At 38.8% G+C, this 16,651-nt stretch overlaps 1 protein-coding gene across 13 annotated transcripts in view; it reads left to right on the top strand.

Moving 5' to 3' along the window:
• The window catches only part of rbfox1 (RNA binding fox-1 homolog 1), a 231,109-nt gene extending 217,947 nt beyond the window's left edge, over nt 1-13,162 (top strand). For all 13 annotated transcript variants that reach the window (XR_015107938.1, XM_086170547.1, XM_086170542.1 and 10 more), the window contains 2 exons: nt 3,943-4,018; nt 7,793-13,162. Coding sequence is in view for 12 of the 13 variants with exons in the window: in XM_086170541.1 (XP_086026667.1) it covers nt 3,943-4,018; nt 7,793-7,915 (199 nt within the window). In the remaining variant the exon portion in view is untranslated. The remainder of the gene's footprint in view (nt 1-3,942; nt 4,019-7,792) is intronic.
• The last annotated feature ends 3,489 nt before the right edge of the window (nt 13,163-16,651 follow it).

Raw genomic sequence — 16,651 nt, 5'->3', positions numbered from 1 at the left:
GTGCCACCGGCGACCCGTTCCGGTGCGGTAATTTGACCACATTTCTGCCCCCCTTCCCGCCTCCTGAACACTCTGCGCCCAGCCGGCGGACTGGGGGGAGTGTTTCTTTTTCTCCGCATCGCCTCCGAAAAGCCGACGGAGTCGCGGCCGGGGGAGCTCACAAAGCGGGAGGGCAGAGCAGGCCGAGGTGGAAGGAAGAAGGAACATTTTGTTTCTGGCCCTCCGGCAAACAGAATAATTGATTTGGATGTGGAAGTTGTTGTTGTTGTTGTTGCATACACGGAAATACAAGGCGACAAAAATACTCTCATCGGTGCAGGATTTCTGATCATTCCGATGCCGATCGTGGAACTGTAGCAACATTGTAATGTGCCGATACGGCTTTGCGGACAGTATTTGGCCGCGATGTACCAAAAAAGTCTCGTTTGTCGTCGGAGGGTCGCCTCGCCCCCCCCCCCGCGGCATGCGCTGGCGCTCTGATGCTCTCGCTACGGGCCCATTAGCTGTTGTCTAATGGCTAGCAGGTCGGTGTCAGGTTAAAGGAGTAAACCGGACAGATAATCTGGAACAGGTGCTACTACGGAATACTAATCTGCCTCCATTTGCATCCTGGGTTATTTCCAGCTGTCCGGCTGTTGTGCGGGATCAAGCAGGATCAGAGGAGAGTGCATCTGCCTCACACTTTAATTTGTGTTTTCTTGTTCGAGTCACAACTTGAAGGCGTAGCTCTTTACCAGCGGATCACGAGTTCACCGCGCTGACAGATAAACCAATTATGGCTTGACAACATGAAGGCGTCCAGTTCATGGACTGATTTAACGTGACTTGCGGGCCAATTGGGATTTCCTTTTTTTTTTTTTTTAATTAATTTAAAAAAACACTTTTTTAGATTAAATATAAGATGTAATGAATCTCTTCAAACAGAAATGAGTGGCAGCATCCCCTCCACCGCCGCCGCCGCCGCTGCCATTTTCATTGTTTTCCTGCTTTAGCCATGTGATTGTTAGCAAACCAAGATGGCGTCTCCAGAGCTTCGCTTCCACCCCCACTTGACACTTCAGAGATAGCTACGCTTCAAATCCTCTCTGCCATCTTGGAAATAAATATTTTATTTTTATTTACACAGAGGAAAAAACATGATCTACCATCTATATATTTATAGTATGTAAATAGCCTTGTGATTCTTCTCCTAATTAAGAATCAAACATCTTTACACAGATTAAGTAAACAGCTCTTTCTATTAAACTTTTTTAATGAATCATTCAACAAAATAAAGTGAATGAGTCATTTCAATTTAATTTATTTTCAAATTATTTTAATAAAAGATAAATTATTATTATTATTATTATGTTTTACAAGCAGTTATTATGCACAAAAGTTCTGAGTCTGTAAACATCATGCTATAATCCGATCCGAACGATAAGATGGGCGGTGTTTTGCCGCCGGGCCTCCTCACGGCAAGGAACTTTGACGTCCAAATCCGGTGGCCGACGAGCACCTTTGCAGGAGGTTGCGGGTTCTAAACTGTCCTGTGTCAGTTCTCTCTCGGTTCTCCGGCTTTCCAAAGCATCCAGAAGCCTCGATTGTAGCCTCTGAATTATTTGCAGATGAGCATTAGCGTGAGAGAGTAGTTGAACGTCTCTAGCTGTCGGTCTGTGATTGACAGGCGACCGATCTAGGTTAAACTCCGCCTCTTGTCCAACACCAGCGGGGATTGGCTCCCGATCTCTACTTCTGTTCTAAATAATGAATGAATGAACGAACGAGGGGGGAGCGCGGGGGTGCAATGGTTAGCGCCTCCGCTAGCGTCACAGCCAGGATTCCCACAGGGGTCCTGGCTGCAGGATAAGCAATATAGATAGTAAATGAATGAATGAATGAATGAATGAATGAATGAATGAATGAAAATAATCTGTCAACCCATTTAGGCTGTCCTGAAACCATATGTTACACTCCTGGCTGAGAATATTTAGCCGTAAAGTCATTGGGAGCAGGACGGTGCCGGACACGGATGAGCCGTTCGATTATAAATTCTGGATCATTCTGTCTCTATATTTGACTGTAGCTGCCCAGGTTGCTAGGTGACAGGGGAGGCTGCACCGTCACAATGCTTGGTTTGGCCTTCATGGTCCAGAAAAGCCGCAGTCCCCCTGGCCTTTGACTGGAGACACCCGGGAGTTCGTCCAAGGGTCATTTTTTACCCGGCGCACATCTGCTCCGGGACATAATTCCAATTTGAGTCAACGAACTGGCGTAACAGACGAGTTTCTAATCGCGGTAGAATTATTTTATTCAGCAAATCATCGGCGAACGCAAACGCGCGCCGGACGATTTGCATCTCCTTTGAAAACAAAGCGAATAAACCGTCGAGTCTTGAATTATTCCTTTCAAGTCCGAACACGGGGCGCTCGTCAAATATTTAAGGCATACGCTGGCGAAGCGGTGGCGAGCAGAGAACACATGGTGCCGTAACGGAGTGTAAATCTTTCTTCTTTTTATATCAGTCCGCCCTAAATGCTGGCGCGTCGGACCAAACTCTCAGTCGTTTTGTCCTGCTGTTGAAAACGTTATTTCCCTGTTTATCTTCTCACCTCAGGGTCATTCAGAAAATGCGTTTGCCTCAAATTGCATTTGAATTTGTGTTTTAGTTGCGGCGGCGGCGGTGGAGCGCACGCTAACGCGCGCGCTGGCGTGTGTGCACACACTTACACACACACACACACACACACACTGATGATGGGTTAGGGCTCTGTGCTGTGAGATAAGATAGGTCAAATGCGGCGCTGGGCTGAGCGTGGGTGTTGGGGGGGCGGCGGCGGTGAATAGCAATGTCCAAAACTAATCGGGATTAACTTCTAATCGCTTCAACCACTGGGCCGCTATGCAAATCAGCTCAATTATGGGCACAGACCCTGGCCCCTGATTGGCTCTTATCATGAAAAGCCTGGGACAGGGATGGGAGGAGGGGATGTGGGGGAGGGTGCGGATGTGGGTGGGGGTGATGGACACAGTGCGACTGTTCACCAGGAATAAGTGCTGTTGCTGTGTATTTCCCCCCTAAAAATAGAGAAAACATTTTCCGGCCTCTGATTTTTTTTGACATATTTAGTCTATTTCTATAAATGTTTAATTTCCGCGTTTGTGCTTAGACTCTAATTTCCCTCAGTGTTCCGGTTGCAGCCCCCACCCCCCCCCCCCCCCCTCGGAGGTTGCTACATCTAAGGAGTCTGGAAGCACGTCCGACATGTTTAATGCCGTGGTCCTTCAGAGAAGCTCTCAGCAGAGATACCTCTTACAAGGCCTCTAATTCTGTACACGGGGCAAATGCAAGTCTGCAGACAAATCTCGATGTCACATGATCAGGTCCCGACCTCAAAACCGCAGTCCTGAGGCTCGTGACCGTTCTTCAAGATGCAGAAATCATAAATAATAAATAACTGAAACCCTACAGTACAAAAATTATTTAAAAGAAAAACGAATTTTTTTCATCCTTATGTGCATATGTATACATTTGATAAATGCCTTGTAGTCGTCTTGTATGTGTTGGTTAAGTTTCAAATCAACACTCGTGCAGAGAAAGAAGATATCTAGAAAGCTTTTTTTGGTTTTGTTTCAGATGATTGTGCATGTTTGTTGCGTGCAATAATTCCTAAATATATCGTATCATGCGTATATTTTTTCTCCATATTTTATCTAATTTTATTTATTTATTTATTATTATTATTTTATTATATTTACCTATATTGCCATGGAAACCAGCCTGCGCTGTTGGGCTGCAATTCTATAGTCATTTCTCTGCAGCCAATAGAGAGACTTTTAGTGGTTGTCGCTTAAAGGGACATCAAATTAGAGCTAATGAGCATGTATCCAGAATTGCTGAGCCGCCGCTTGATATGACCGGACCTAAAGCTGATGTGTGTGCATGTGTGTGTGTTTTCACAGTTATGGACGAGTATACGCTGCCGACCCCTACAACCATGCACTCACTCCAGCAGCCACATACAGCGTTGGTGCCATGGTAAGACCATCCCGCCTCCTCCGTCCTCCTGCTCTCCCCGTCCCGAAAACACCTTCCGTCGTTTGTCGTGCACGTCAAACTGCATCTGCCCCCCCCCCCCCGCCCTCGGTTGAGGCTGTGGTGGGTGCTCAGGCAGGAGTGGAGCAACAATAATAACAGCTAATTGGCCAATTAGCATATTTAGAATTGGTAATAAGGCAACAGAATACTGATAATAACACAAATACTACGGTGAAAGTACCGTGTTTCTAATCATGATTTCTAATCAATGATTTCTAAATTCTTTTTTATACTTTTCCGTCAAATTCAGCTGATTATCATGTCATTTCCCGAATACATCATGTATTCTTTACAAATTATAAGACTTTTTTGGGGCCCCCCCAAAATCACTCGTAACATTTTAGTTACATTACGGACACATTTTACATTATATCATAAAAATTTATAAACATCTTATAATGTACACATTTTATAATATATTATAAATGTAATAAAATGTTAAAATGTTCTCTTTTTTAATATATACATATATATATATATGTATATATATATATAAAATACTAAAATAATAATAATAATAAAATAATTTGTTGCCACTTAAGGCAGATTTTGCAACACAGGAGTGACATATCAATCCTGAAGAATGTTATTTCATATTTATTACACAAAACCTATTTATTACAAAACCTGTTACTTTTTCGACCCCACACCCCTCCAACCCACCCAGACGATGTCTGTGGGTTCGACTCCGGATTTCCTCCATCCGGGCGCCAAAGAAGCCGTCCGTCGCCGTCACGGCTCGACAAATGAGGCGAAACGTCCGTTTAGCGTCTGGCAGAAACGCAGCCTGTTGTTCCCGGCGAATGCTTCAAGCCGAGCGTCATTTTGTTATTCTTATTAAACCAATGCATTTCCGCTCACTCATAAATATTTTCATCCACTCACTCCTGCCCACGCCTCCCCCACCCACCCACACATCAACCAACCACCGCCACCTCCCCTCATCCCGACCTCTTCAGGCTTGGTGCATGAGCTTTTCTGCGGCGCTGACATCTCCTCACTTAAACTTAATTGAATTTGTCTGCGCCGCTAACGGCAGTCCAAATGCCACATTAATCCCGCCTGTAAAAGGTGATGAATGTCTTCATGCTCTGGCAGCCCAGTCCATGTTAGTTATTATATTTCTAATTTGGTGGATACCACCTCACCTCGCACTCCCTGGTAATGAAATAATTAGTCATTTTGATAATTAAATCCCCGGTGGCGCCGCAGCCTCGGGGACGAGGGAGGAACGGGGAGGGGGGGGAGTCGGCCCGATGAGGAGATTGGAGGAATGCGCCTCCAAACCCAACAGAAATCCGGGATCTCCGAGATGCGTGAGTGTGTGTGTGTGTGTGTGTGTCGGGGTGGAGGAGCGAAATGAGCAGTGTTCAGAAGACGGTATCCCATAAAACAAATAGTTTCTCTGACAAAAAGAAGTGAACTCGGCCTCTCTGAGTTCGATGGCTAATTACATCAGCTAATTTCGGGTTCTTCATCGGTGCCGATACTCAAAATGACAAAATGACGACGAATCACTCTGTCAGGTGATTCTACGGAAAGTCCTCAAATATCACAGGAAATGAATTGATCATTCTCCGATTTTTGATTTTTCTCAAGGATCACCTCGCCAAATGAGCCATGTCGTCCTGAAGTGATTTTTCTGCTTCGGGGTTGGTTGTTTGTCCAAGTTGAAATGGTTGAGTGTGTGTGTGTATGTGTGTGTGTGTGTAGATCTGTCTTTGGATGGATCGCAGCATGCCGTTGTATGTCTAGAACCCCCCCCCTCTGTTTAGAGATGTTTTTTCCAAGTTTGATAAAGACATTCCAGAATTTTGAAGTGTAACAAACCATCCTAACTTGGACCAACGGCCAATGCCCAACACAAGCTCTTATAAATCGAAAACTTCCCCAAGTAGAGCTGAAGAAGCCTCTTGGATGAGAGGAGGAACATCTTCCAGTATTGCTGCAGCGACAATTCGGCGTGGATCAAAACAGACCCGGATGACTGAGATCCTTCATCGAGATCCATCGGAGGGGTCAATTCGTCATGAAATGGAAAGCAAATGTAGAGAGGAATCCCAAAATCGAAGGATTCTTTGAGTAAACACAAACATTGATGCTAACGCTAACGTTCCCGCGGCCGGTAGGTTCAGCGAGATGTCAGATGTCAGACGAACATGTTGCTCGGGGTCCAACCGAAAAATCCCGTTTGATACGAGACCAACTTTATAAGAGTTAGTGGTAAAAGTCAACTTTGGACAGTCCAGTTATCACAGTCTGATCGGCGGCGGTGTTACCGCTTTATGACAAATGCCACCCATGCATCAGAAGACTTTGTTTAAAACTATCATCACAATCTTGCCACATCTAAAGACAATTTTTAAGTTTATAGTCTTTAGTTTAGCAGCCTCGTCTCAGACTGTGAGTCTTACAGGGTCACTATTCGCAAGAACTAAGTTCTTTCAGCAATCTTTCCCCACCATATAATGTTTTCAGCGGGTATTTGCAAAGCCTGTGCTGTTTTAGTCCATCGTTTTTCCTACTCCGCTCAGTCGTGATGCATTGGAGAGTTGACTTCGTAGAAGCCGGGCCGTTCGGACGCTTTATCTAAATCGGGACGCCCTTCGCCCTTCCCGTTCATCCATACCGCCAACAAATCCCATTTCTGCCACCAATCTCGCTCTGCCGATTGTTTGCCTACCAGGTTTCCTGTTTCCGGTTTTGTTTAAGCTCATCTATTGGTTGCCGATTGGGTTACATCCCCATAAAGACTGAAAGACTTGGGATAGTCTACTATAATATAATATATAATATAATAAACACTTTATAGCCTTGACTTTGACACTTTATAGTTTTATTTGTATTTCTTATTCTCCCCCCCCCCTTTTTTTTTACTGTTTATACAATTTCCTACTATCATTTATTATTGTTATGTTTTACTTGAAACTCTGGCACAACAATTTCCTTCGGGATAAATAAAGTTGTTCTTATTCTTATTCTTATTCTTATTCTTATTCTTATTCTTATTCTTATTCTTATTCTTATTCTTATTCTTATTCTTATTCTTAAATTATTGATATTGTTGTAAGCCCAAGACTACGAAAAAAATGATCTATAACATCTCAGATTATCACCTTAACGAATGAGATGACGGGAGCGTCGCGATTCCAGTAAAACTCCTAAAATTTCCCTCTGACTTTCAGTTTTTTGTCTGCGACCGTGAAAATCTTGTGTCGCAAACCCAAAACAACAGCGTCTACTGGGTTCTGCATTAACCGGCATCTTCCACCCGACAGACCCCCATCCTTTCTTCCCCACCTTTCTCCCAAACTGCCCTTTTTTTTTTTTATTCACGTTTTCATATTTCTTTACTTGTATGTTTCTTTTTTCCTCCCCTTCAACTTTTTCATTGTATTGACTGAATTTCTCCCTCGTAGCCGTCGGCATGCTCCCCCGGCATGAAGCGTCTCGCCGTGCTCGCTGCATGACGGTTTCCCGGGTCACGGGTCTTTTCATCCCCCCGTGGGTTTTGCACCGGAGTGACGGTAATGTAGTGTTGGAACCGCTGCTGTCGGTGGAGCGAGGGGGGCTAACGAGAGTTTGTGTGTGTGTGTGTGTGTGTGTGTGTGTGTGTGTATCTTCTCTGCAACCATGTGTGCTTTTGCAATTTCTTGTGCGTTTGTGTGTGTGTGTGTGTGTGTGTGTGTGTCATCTGCACCCTTTGCATTGCAGAATGCGTTCGCCCCGCTGACAGACGCCAAAACCCGGAGCCACGTTGACGACGTGGGGCTGGTGTTGTCGTCCCTCCAGGCTAGTATATACCGAGGAGGCTACAGCCGCTTCGCACCCTACTAGCAACCACTACAACCCTTCCAGCAGGACGGACAGAAAGTGTGTGTGTGTGCGAGTGTGAGTGTTGTGTGCACGTGTGAGTGTGTGTGTGTGTGTGCGTGTGAGTGATTGTTTGAGCGAATGGGACAGAGCTATCTGGGGCAAGACGACGTTCCGAAAGGCCTGGGTATTGCAATACATGCAGTTTGTGCATCATTTCAGCATCTCCTAAGAGAGAGTGAGAAAAAAAAAGGAAAAAAAAAAAAAGAATATAATGACAGCTGATATTTTTCATCTTATACCTCAGATATTTTGTGCTGTGTATTTTGATATTGTGGGGTTTTTAATTTCTAAAGATTTAAAAACATAGATTATCAGCTGTAGAGGTCGTTTTTTGTTTTTTTTTTGTTGTTTTTTTCCATAGCTAGAGTAACAATTAGGACACAAAGGAAATATCCATTAGGGCTTGTATAGAACCTTCTCATCATCACGCCGCGGCGTGGGGGGGGGGGGGGGGGGGGGTGCGGGGTTTAAGTTTTTCCAAGTGTCAAAAAGTGACGATGATAGTCAAGTGTTTCTCATCTCTCCGCTTTCTTTGGCGCTTCTTCTTTCTGTTTTCTTTAAATTTGCTTTAAAAGGGTAATGCATTCTTTTCCTGGATATTTAACAAAAAAAAAAAAAAGGGGTGGGGGTTCATTCGAAGCGGCAGACAGCAGCAGGATGGCTACCAGCTTAAAGCCCATATCCAACTCTGTGCAATATCCGTACCTGAGTCTCACGTAGAACCTCGTCTCCGGGAGGAAAAAAAAAAAGCTAAATCTCTGCCCTTCTCCGCGCCGATGTGTGGAAATACCAGATGTCAGATACTCAGCGTGTCCCAGCCAGAGGATGAGTAGTTCTATTACCGTATTTATCTTAATGCTTGTAATAAAATAAAATGTTTAAAAAAAAAAAAACAACCATTAACACCTTCAAAACACCTTCAAAAAAAATTAAAATTACTTAAAATTAAAAAAAAAAATCTTGCCTATTTTTTTAGTAAATTACATGTTAATTACAAGGTAATTACAAGGTTAATTATAGGTAATTAACAGCTGATTTTGCAGGTCTTGTTTTTTGTTGTTGTTTTTTTTTTTTTTTGCTGACTTTCAGGTTGCCGTTCTTTTCCTAATACCCTCCAAAATCTTTTTTTAAGGCGACTAATGGAGGAGTTTTCCCACGACTCCTAAGAGTCGAGTAGAGAATCCGACGATATCGATCCACCAGGCTGGAGCACCGAACATCTGACCAACAGCTCATGTCATGTTATGGGGTTTTTCTTTATGTTTTTATACAAGTTATATCCGAGAGAACACTAACTGCCACCGAATCAGGCCCATGCTGATACAGAGTCTAAATCTATCTATTGATTATATGATCAATTAATTATAATGGATACAAGTGTGAAAGGTAAATATATATATATGTAATCAAATATATATATATATATATTAATGTCTGCTTTTATTTTGAAATTCTGAAAAGGGAGAGGGCTGTTTTGTAAGATTTTGCAAGTTTTGTTTGAATCCTCCGCCACGCCTCTAGTCTTGTTTGACGTCATGAAACCCCGTGACTTTGTCCGTCATATTTTCAGCGGAAATGTGTAACAATTTCAAAATAAAACCTGAGCAGGCAGAGGATAACATAGGACAACATATCTGGGTAATTCAGAAAAAAAATAGTTGTAATATTAAAGTTATATTTGTATAAAACGGTGTTGATGTTTCTCAAATTGGGAGGAGGGGTGACCCTTAAATATTTAAAAAATTAAAAAATAAAGGGGGACTTGAAATTGAGACTAAAACCTTTTAAGATGGTTAAATCTGCAAGAAATGTCAGAAAAAAAAACTTAAAACGCGGAATAAAAATGGTATTACCAAATTAAATTATGCTATCAGGAAATCGTTTAAATGATGAGGCACAACTATGTATTTTTTGTTTTCAAATTATTAAAATGTTATTATTTAATATGAGATCTCTGAAGCTGTGTCTAAATTAAAAAAAAAAACAACCAATTGAAATTAAAATGAAACACGTGAGCGGCCTTCGGAACAACGTCGGCGCATCTCAGCGTGTACATTCTGCATGTATTGTAAGATTTACATTCCTTTTTTTTTGTTTTGTTTGTTTTTTTTTTCTTTCCAAGATGACAGAAAGGTTCGAACTGCTCTCGGCTGCTAAGGAAGTCGCGATCCGAGCGAGCTGGCGCTGCTCTCAGCCTCGTCCATGAAACAAGCGTGAGGTAGTTAAAGAGTTTGCAGAGAGAATGATGCGAGGCGGCAGGTTATTAAGGCTGTATTAAGGCTTTATTGATTAGATAATGTGGTTCTATCTTACGTCACTTCAAGCCAAAGGTTACAGTGGGCATATCTGATGTGTTTAGTGCTTGTTGAAAAAAAAAAAAATGTACCTAGATATCAGCTGTTTTGAGGTGTGGGGGCGGGATGTGGTGGGGCGGGTGGGGGTCCAAGTACGGGCGCAGTTTGCAGTTTGTGGCTCTTTTGTCGTATTTTCCCTTGCACTCTTTAAAAGATTTTTTTTTTTAATTCAAGACCAACATCCAGAAAAAAAAAACAAACTGCTGTATTTGCTGTATTTACAGCACTGAGTTTTCTGATCATGTCCCAACATCACCCTGACAGCCCCTCTGCTCTCTTTTTGCTCATTTTCAATTTGTTTCATGATTTTCTTTACCAAAGATCCAAATACAGCTTTTGGATATTTTATGACATTGTTTTTATTTTTTGAAAAAAAAAAAAAAATCAATTCCTTTCATTATTTGCTGCTGTTTTATAAATGAATATTTTTATTTTTATACTTTTAATTGCTATACTTTTGCCAATCATCCTGCTGTTTTGTTTCATTTTAGCTATTTCTTACACTTTGTTTATTTCGTCTCATTTGCTCATTTCTCTCAGATAGCACACGTCATCCTCCAATGATAATTTTCAAGGACCTCTACATGGTATTAGATGGTTCTACGTTCAGCTCCACTTTTTTAGCGACCTGTTTTTCCGCGTGCTAACTTGTCATCTGATCATTCTTGCGGCCACTAGGGGGCGCCAATGAGCCTCCCTGAACCAATGCAAACTGCGCCTGTGCTGCTATGGAAACGCAAGTCTTTTAATTACGCTGAGAAATGATGGGAGGGGGTGGAAGGGCGGGGGTGGGAAGGGTCTGCACCGTGTAAAAAAAAAAGAAAATCAAAAAAACATTTATTGAATATGTGGGGAGGAATGTCAGAATCCTGCGGACTGAAGCTTCTGACTTCCACAGTCGTGTTTTGTGGCACTAAACATCTTCCGTACTGAGTAGCGTTGGTCATCCAGATGTAGATGTTTTTTATAGAAAACTTCCGATATAATCATTGGTATAATTGATGATTTTTATATTACAGGAGAGATTTAAAAAAAATATATATAGCGGTGGCCAAAAGCCACTGTATCTATTTTATCATTTTTTTTCTGTTCATTTGGTTTTGGCTTTTTTTTTCTTTCATAATTATAAATCTAGGGGAGGGGTAAAGTATAATAATCTAACAATGTATTATATTTGAACTGTGCAGTGAAAATGTTCTCTTATATGAAATACATAACGGTATAATGTTTTAGATTTAGACCCGTAGATCAGCTGTTAGGGCAGGCTATCTCATTTTATAATCATGTTCTGATTTTTACTAACTCTTTACAAAAGAAAAAAACTAAACAAAAGGTAAACACGTTGTAGATAATCGCGATTTTCTTTTTTTTTTTTTTCTCCATCAACTGTTCCATTTTGCACACGTAACTTGTAATTTTTCACATGAATATGAGACATATCAGTGCTGTAGTTGGAATTTTCTCTCATTTTTATTATTTTTCTAATTTAAATCGGTTCTGCAGAGGATCCTAAGTGTCCCACATAACAAAGAATTGAAACATGATGATTATATAATATTTAACAATATTCCATTTTTGACGTTCGAGGCAAATATGATGCAGGAGAAAACAAAGAGAGGGAATTTAGAATTTCAGAAAATGCTGCTTCAAAAGTAAAATAACAGCTTGATTTACAAATTTGTTCAAGAATTCGGATTTCGATTTCCCCGTTTGACGACTGAGCAAACCAGAAAAGAAACCATAAATTCAGCTTGTAGTGACAATTCATAGAAAGTTTTTTTTATTCATTGTTATCATCTCTTTACAACAACACATCCATCGTGTTAGTATTACTTTTGCCAAAACAACACTCTGTAAAAATCCTTCCAGTTTCCCACCTTTTATTTTCCATTTACAATCCTCATCTTGTTTTATAAGTAGCATTACATTGTTATATCTCAGTTCTTTATCTTGTAAACAGCCCATCATTTTTTTTCCTTTTTTCAGTTGCTTCTATTGTCTTTTTATTTTTAGCAATTAAGAGCTGAATTTCATATCGTGAAAGGTGCTATACTAATTAAATGTACTATACCATTATTACATTATAATTACTAATTATAATTAAAAAAGGGATTATCACCGTTTTTGCTAACCGCACAAATTTAAACCATTAATTAATGAAAGAATACATTACTAGCAACATTTTAAATGCTGATTAATTAGTTGCTGAATTGATAATGAGGTAAATGTTTTTCCACTGTTCCTGTGGCACTTAGGATCCTCCATCCTCTCCACACCCATGTTACTCTTAATGTGATTTTTTTTTTTTTTTGTTCTTTTTTTCTAGCTCTCGACATTTACTCTTGGAAAATTAACTGTTTGAATATTACAGTATTAAATGCATATGAGAAATTTGTGAACAGGCTAATCTACCATGTATATAGAAGTTAATGGAATAACTCGGTAGTGTATTTGAAAAGCGCTACACGGTGACCAGGAAGCCTGCAGAGGCTGCATCGCAAGTCAGCCAAAATGCCACTTCCTGCACCACATTCTGTTTACAACTATTCCCAATTAGTGGTGTCGTTACATATCTTCCTTTTTTGTATTTATAACAAATTAGATAGGAAAAAAAAACCCTCAGATGCATCACATGGTTTAAAAAAAAGGCAGCAGTAAGAACCTCCGTCTGTGTGAGTGAGCGAGTGAAAGTCTTCACTATAAGCTGAATGTCTCCACAACCACTTTATACGAGCTCTGCTTCCAGTAGGTGTTGTGGTTCGAAAACAAGGCTTCCTACACTGTCATTGTACGTGCATGTATTACGGTTCTTCCACTTACCAATAACCATCAATAAAGTTTTGTTTTCTCAAGACCTGCCTGACTCTCTCCTCTTTTGCATTCATTTTCGGAGGTGCAAACCTTCAGGATGTCAATACTAATCACCAAATATGTTGACATTTTCCAGATAAATTTGTAATTATATCAACAATCACGGACATTTACTACTTTTAGCTTGACCTAACCCTAACCACAAACCCTATCTCTAAACCCTATCCTTGACCTGTAACCCATTAGCCTGACCCTAACCCTAACCATATAATCAAATCCTGAACTGTAACCCTAAATCCTCAAATCCTAAACCAAACCCCTTAACCAAAGCCTAACAATTGAAACCCAACCTCTAGTCCTAATCTTAACCCTCTGGATGTCAATAGTAAACATAGACTTGTTGACATTTTCCAGGTAAATGTGTACTAAAGTCAATAAAACAATCATGGATTGTTCCTACTTTTAGCTTTGTGTTATCTATTTATTTGTGTATTTAGTAAGCTGTCAACCAAATGGTTTAACAGTTTTATATACAGTTATATATACAGTATATACATATATATGTTCATATACTGTATATATATATATATGTGTGTATATACATATACTGTGTATATGAATATACTGTGTGAATATATATATATATATACACACACACATATATGTGTGTGTATATATATATACACACACATATTTATACAGTATATATATGTGTGTACAATGTGTGTGTATATGTATATATATGAAAATTATATATACAAATACATTTTCCAAAAATAAATTTTATATATGTATAAATATATGTATATATATATATATACACATATATATGAATATGTTATGAATTTATGAATTTAATTATTCAATCAGGTTTTTTAAATTTTATTTTGGTTTGCATTATCAGTATTTTCATCATCATTATGATTGATCTAATTTTTCCATTCAGTCTTCCGATGTTTTTCAGAAATAATTTTAGTTCATTATTTGTTTTTTCATTTTCCATTCGTTGATTTTTTTTTTCTGTTTGCATACACTTTAATTTTTTTAAATTATATTTGAACATTCTTTGTACAAAGTTTGGGAATTTTTTTTCAGTCATTTGGCACAAATCACATCAACATAAAACTTATTTCGAGCAGACTGATTTATTTTTCTTAATTTTTTTATCAGTTACATAGCTGTTAACCAAGTCATCCCACTTCCTATTGTATTTAGGGATGACAAGTCACAACAAAGTAACTGGAAACCCATGTTACAACTTCATTATCATCCAAAGAAATCTTAAAAAAAAAAAAAACTTGGGAGTTGCTAACAAAAATAATGATGTGTTGTTGTCAATTAATTTATTTTTGTTTGTTGACTTGTTTCCCACCCTCCCTCCCACATGGGGGGCAACATCATCCCTCCATCATTTCTCAAGGGCTGAGGTGAAATATACGTGGCTTTCTGGCTTTCTAATTAAAGCAACAAGAAGAATTGCTCTCACATCCACTTTGAATGCGGTAATTAGGAAAATATTGCCGGGGGGGGTGAGGGGTGCAAGGGGTGAGGGTAGAGATGGGGGGGGGGGGGGGGGGTTTCCTGCAGAAAGATAAGCAATATAAATGTTTAAGTTTGATGAAGGTTTCACATTACAGACGGTAATTATGTCTCACAAGTGCAGAAACAGGTGATCAATAATGGATGAATGTCATGGAGATATTATTCAAGCAGTTTATTCATTCCGCAATAAAATTCAGGGAGAGGAAGAGTTTTACTTAATTCTTCTCCTCAGACAAGCGAATGAGACTCTCCGCTTCCCCAGGATTTTTAATTGAATCAAATTAACTGTCTAACATGTGATCGTAAAGTCAAATCAGAGCCCCACTAGAACTCCAAAGAAGGTTCTCCCCCATGCCGCAATGGATTTCAGTACTTCAGACACAGTATATCCTTGCATATACAAATACAAAATTTGAAAAATACTTTCGAGGAGCTTAATTTAAAAACCAAGAAAAAAAATAATTATGATTTTTTTCAATTCTTTTTCAGGATTTTTTTTTGATAATTTTCAGAATTTATCAGAAAATATATGGTTATTCTTTAAAACCCAAACCCTCAACCCTACCTGTAAAAAAAAAAACAAAAAAAAATTAATGGACTTTCTAAATATCATATATATGCATATATATCTACAGTTTATATACATTCAGTACATGCACAAATATAAATGTACATTCACATAAATATACCTCATTTGTATGTATAATAATGTGCATACTTTCATATACATGCATATATATATGCCATCCATCCCTCCATCTTCTCCCACTTATCTTGACACATATATTCATTTGACACTTTATATACAATATATATGCATACATATACCTACTGTTTATATATACTCAGTATATAGACTTACATACATTTATACATCCATTCATATACATACATAAATTTGTATGCATATATACATGCATACATATATAGTATATACTCTGTATGTATATATGCACACATTCACTTTATATGTTTATATGCATATATATACTCACAATATACACACTTTATATTATATATGCTTACTGTACAAATACCCATAGTTTTTATTTGACTTTAAGTTTATTCTAACTCTATGTTTATACATACATGTATGCTTATCTATATACTGGGTATATAGTTACTGTTTGTACATATGTACAGTATGCATTATACTAGTGTCTGTATGACTGCATATATTTAGTATATGTATAGACACATATATGTATAGTTATACAATATATAGACATATATAAATATATGCAAATGTATTATGTACATAAAATGAATATATGAATGTATGTTTATGTATACCTAGTATATGTGTATATGTATGCATTTATACAATACATTTGTATGTATACAGTAACCCACATATGCATATGCTGTACATACATAAATATGTATACTATATATATATATGTATGCATACGCAACATATATACACATACTGTTTTTAACTCTTTATACATACATACATTTTATGTTTATAGTATGTAGCCATATATATAATCTGTATACATACATATGAGTGATATATACTGTCTGGACATGTATGTTTATACATACACGTTTTTGTATGCGTGTGCATTATTGTATTATACACACAACCCAGTCTTGTGCATATTTCTACTGTACACATATACTGTTTGTGAATTTTACACACATAAAAACACACATACATAACAATAAATACAATACAGTACACAGTAAAGCATGCAGTTTGATGAAGTCTGCTGCATATGGTAGGAAAGTATTGTTGATTTATATAAATCCTGTCGACGAACTGCAGAGAGTTTGCACATGTAGGGTCGACATTATAGTGGGAAAGACACGTTTGAAAAAGAAACATCCCATAAGCCATACTTGAGGTTACCCTATTTCAAATCAAATGTACACTGAAGTGTTAGTGGTTTTCTACTCCTGCCAAATAAGCTAAATATTACAACAGATCAAAAGAGGAATAGACGTCCTGGGTAGTGGTAAGCATAAGAGTATTTGGAAACAAAAT

This window comes from Fistularia commersonii, chromosome 23 (assembly GCF_037954325.1).
Source record: "Fistularia commersonii isolate RoL2024-O1a breed Wild chromosome 23, RoL_Fcom_v1.0, whole genome shotgun sequence".
Lineage (NCBI taxonomy): Eukaryota > Metazoa > Chordata > Actinopteri > Syngnathiformes > Fistulariidae > Fistularia > Fistularia commersonii.
This window is presented reverse-complemented; position numbering and strand designations above follow the sequence as displayed.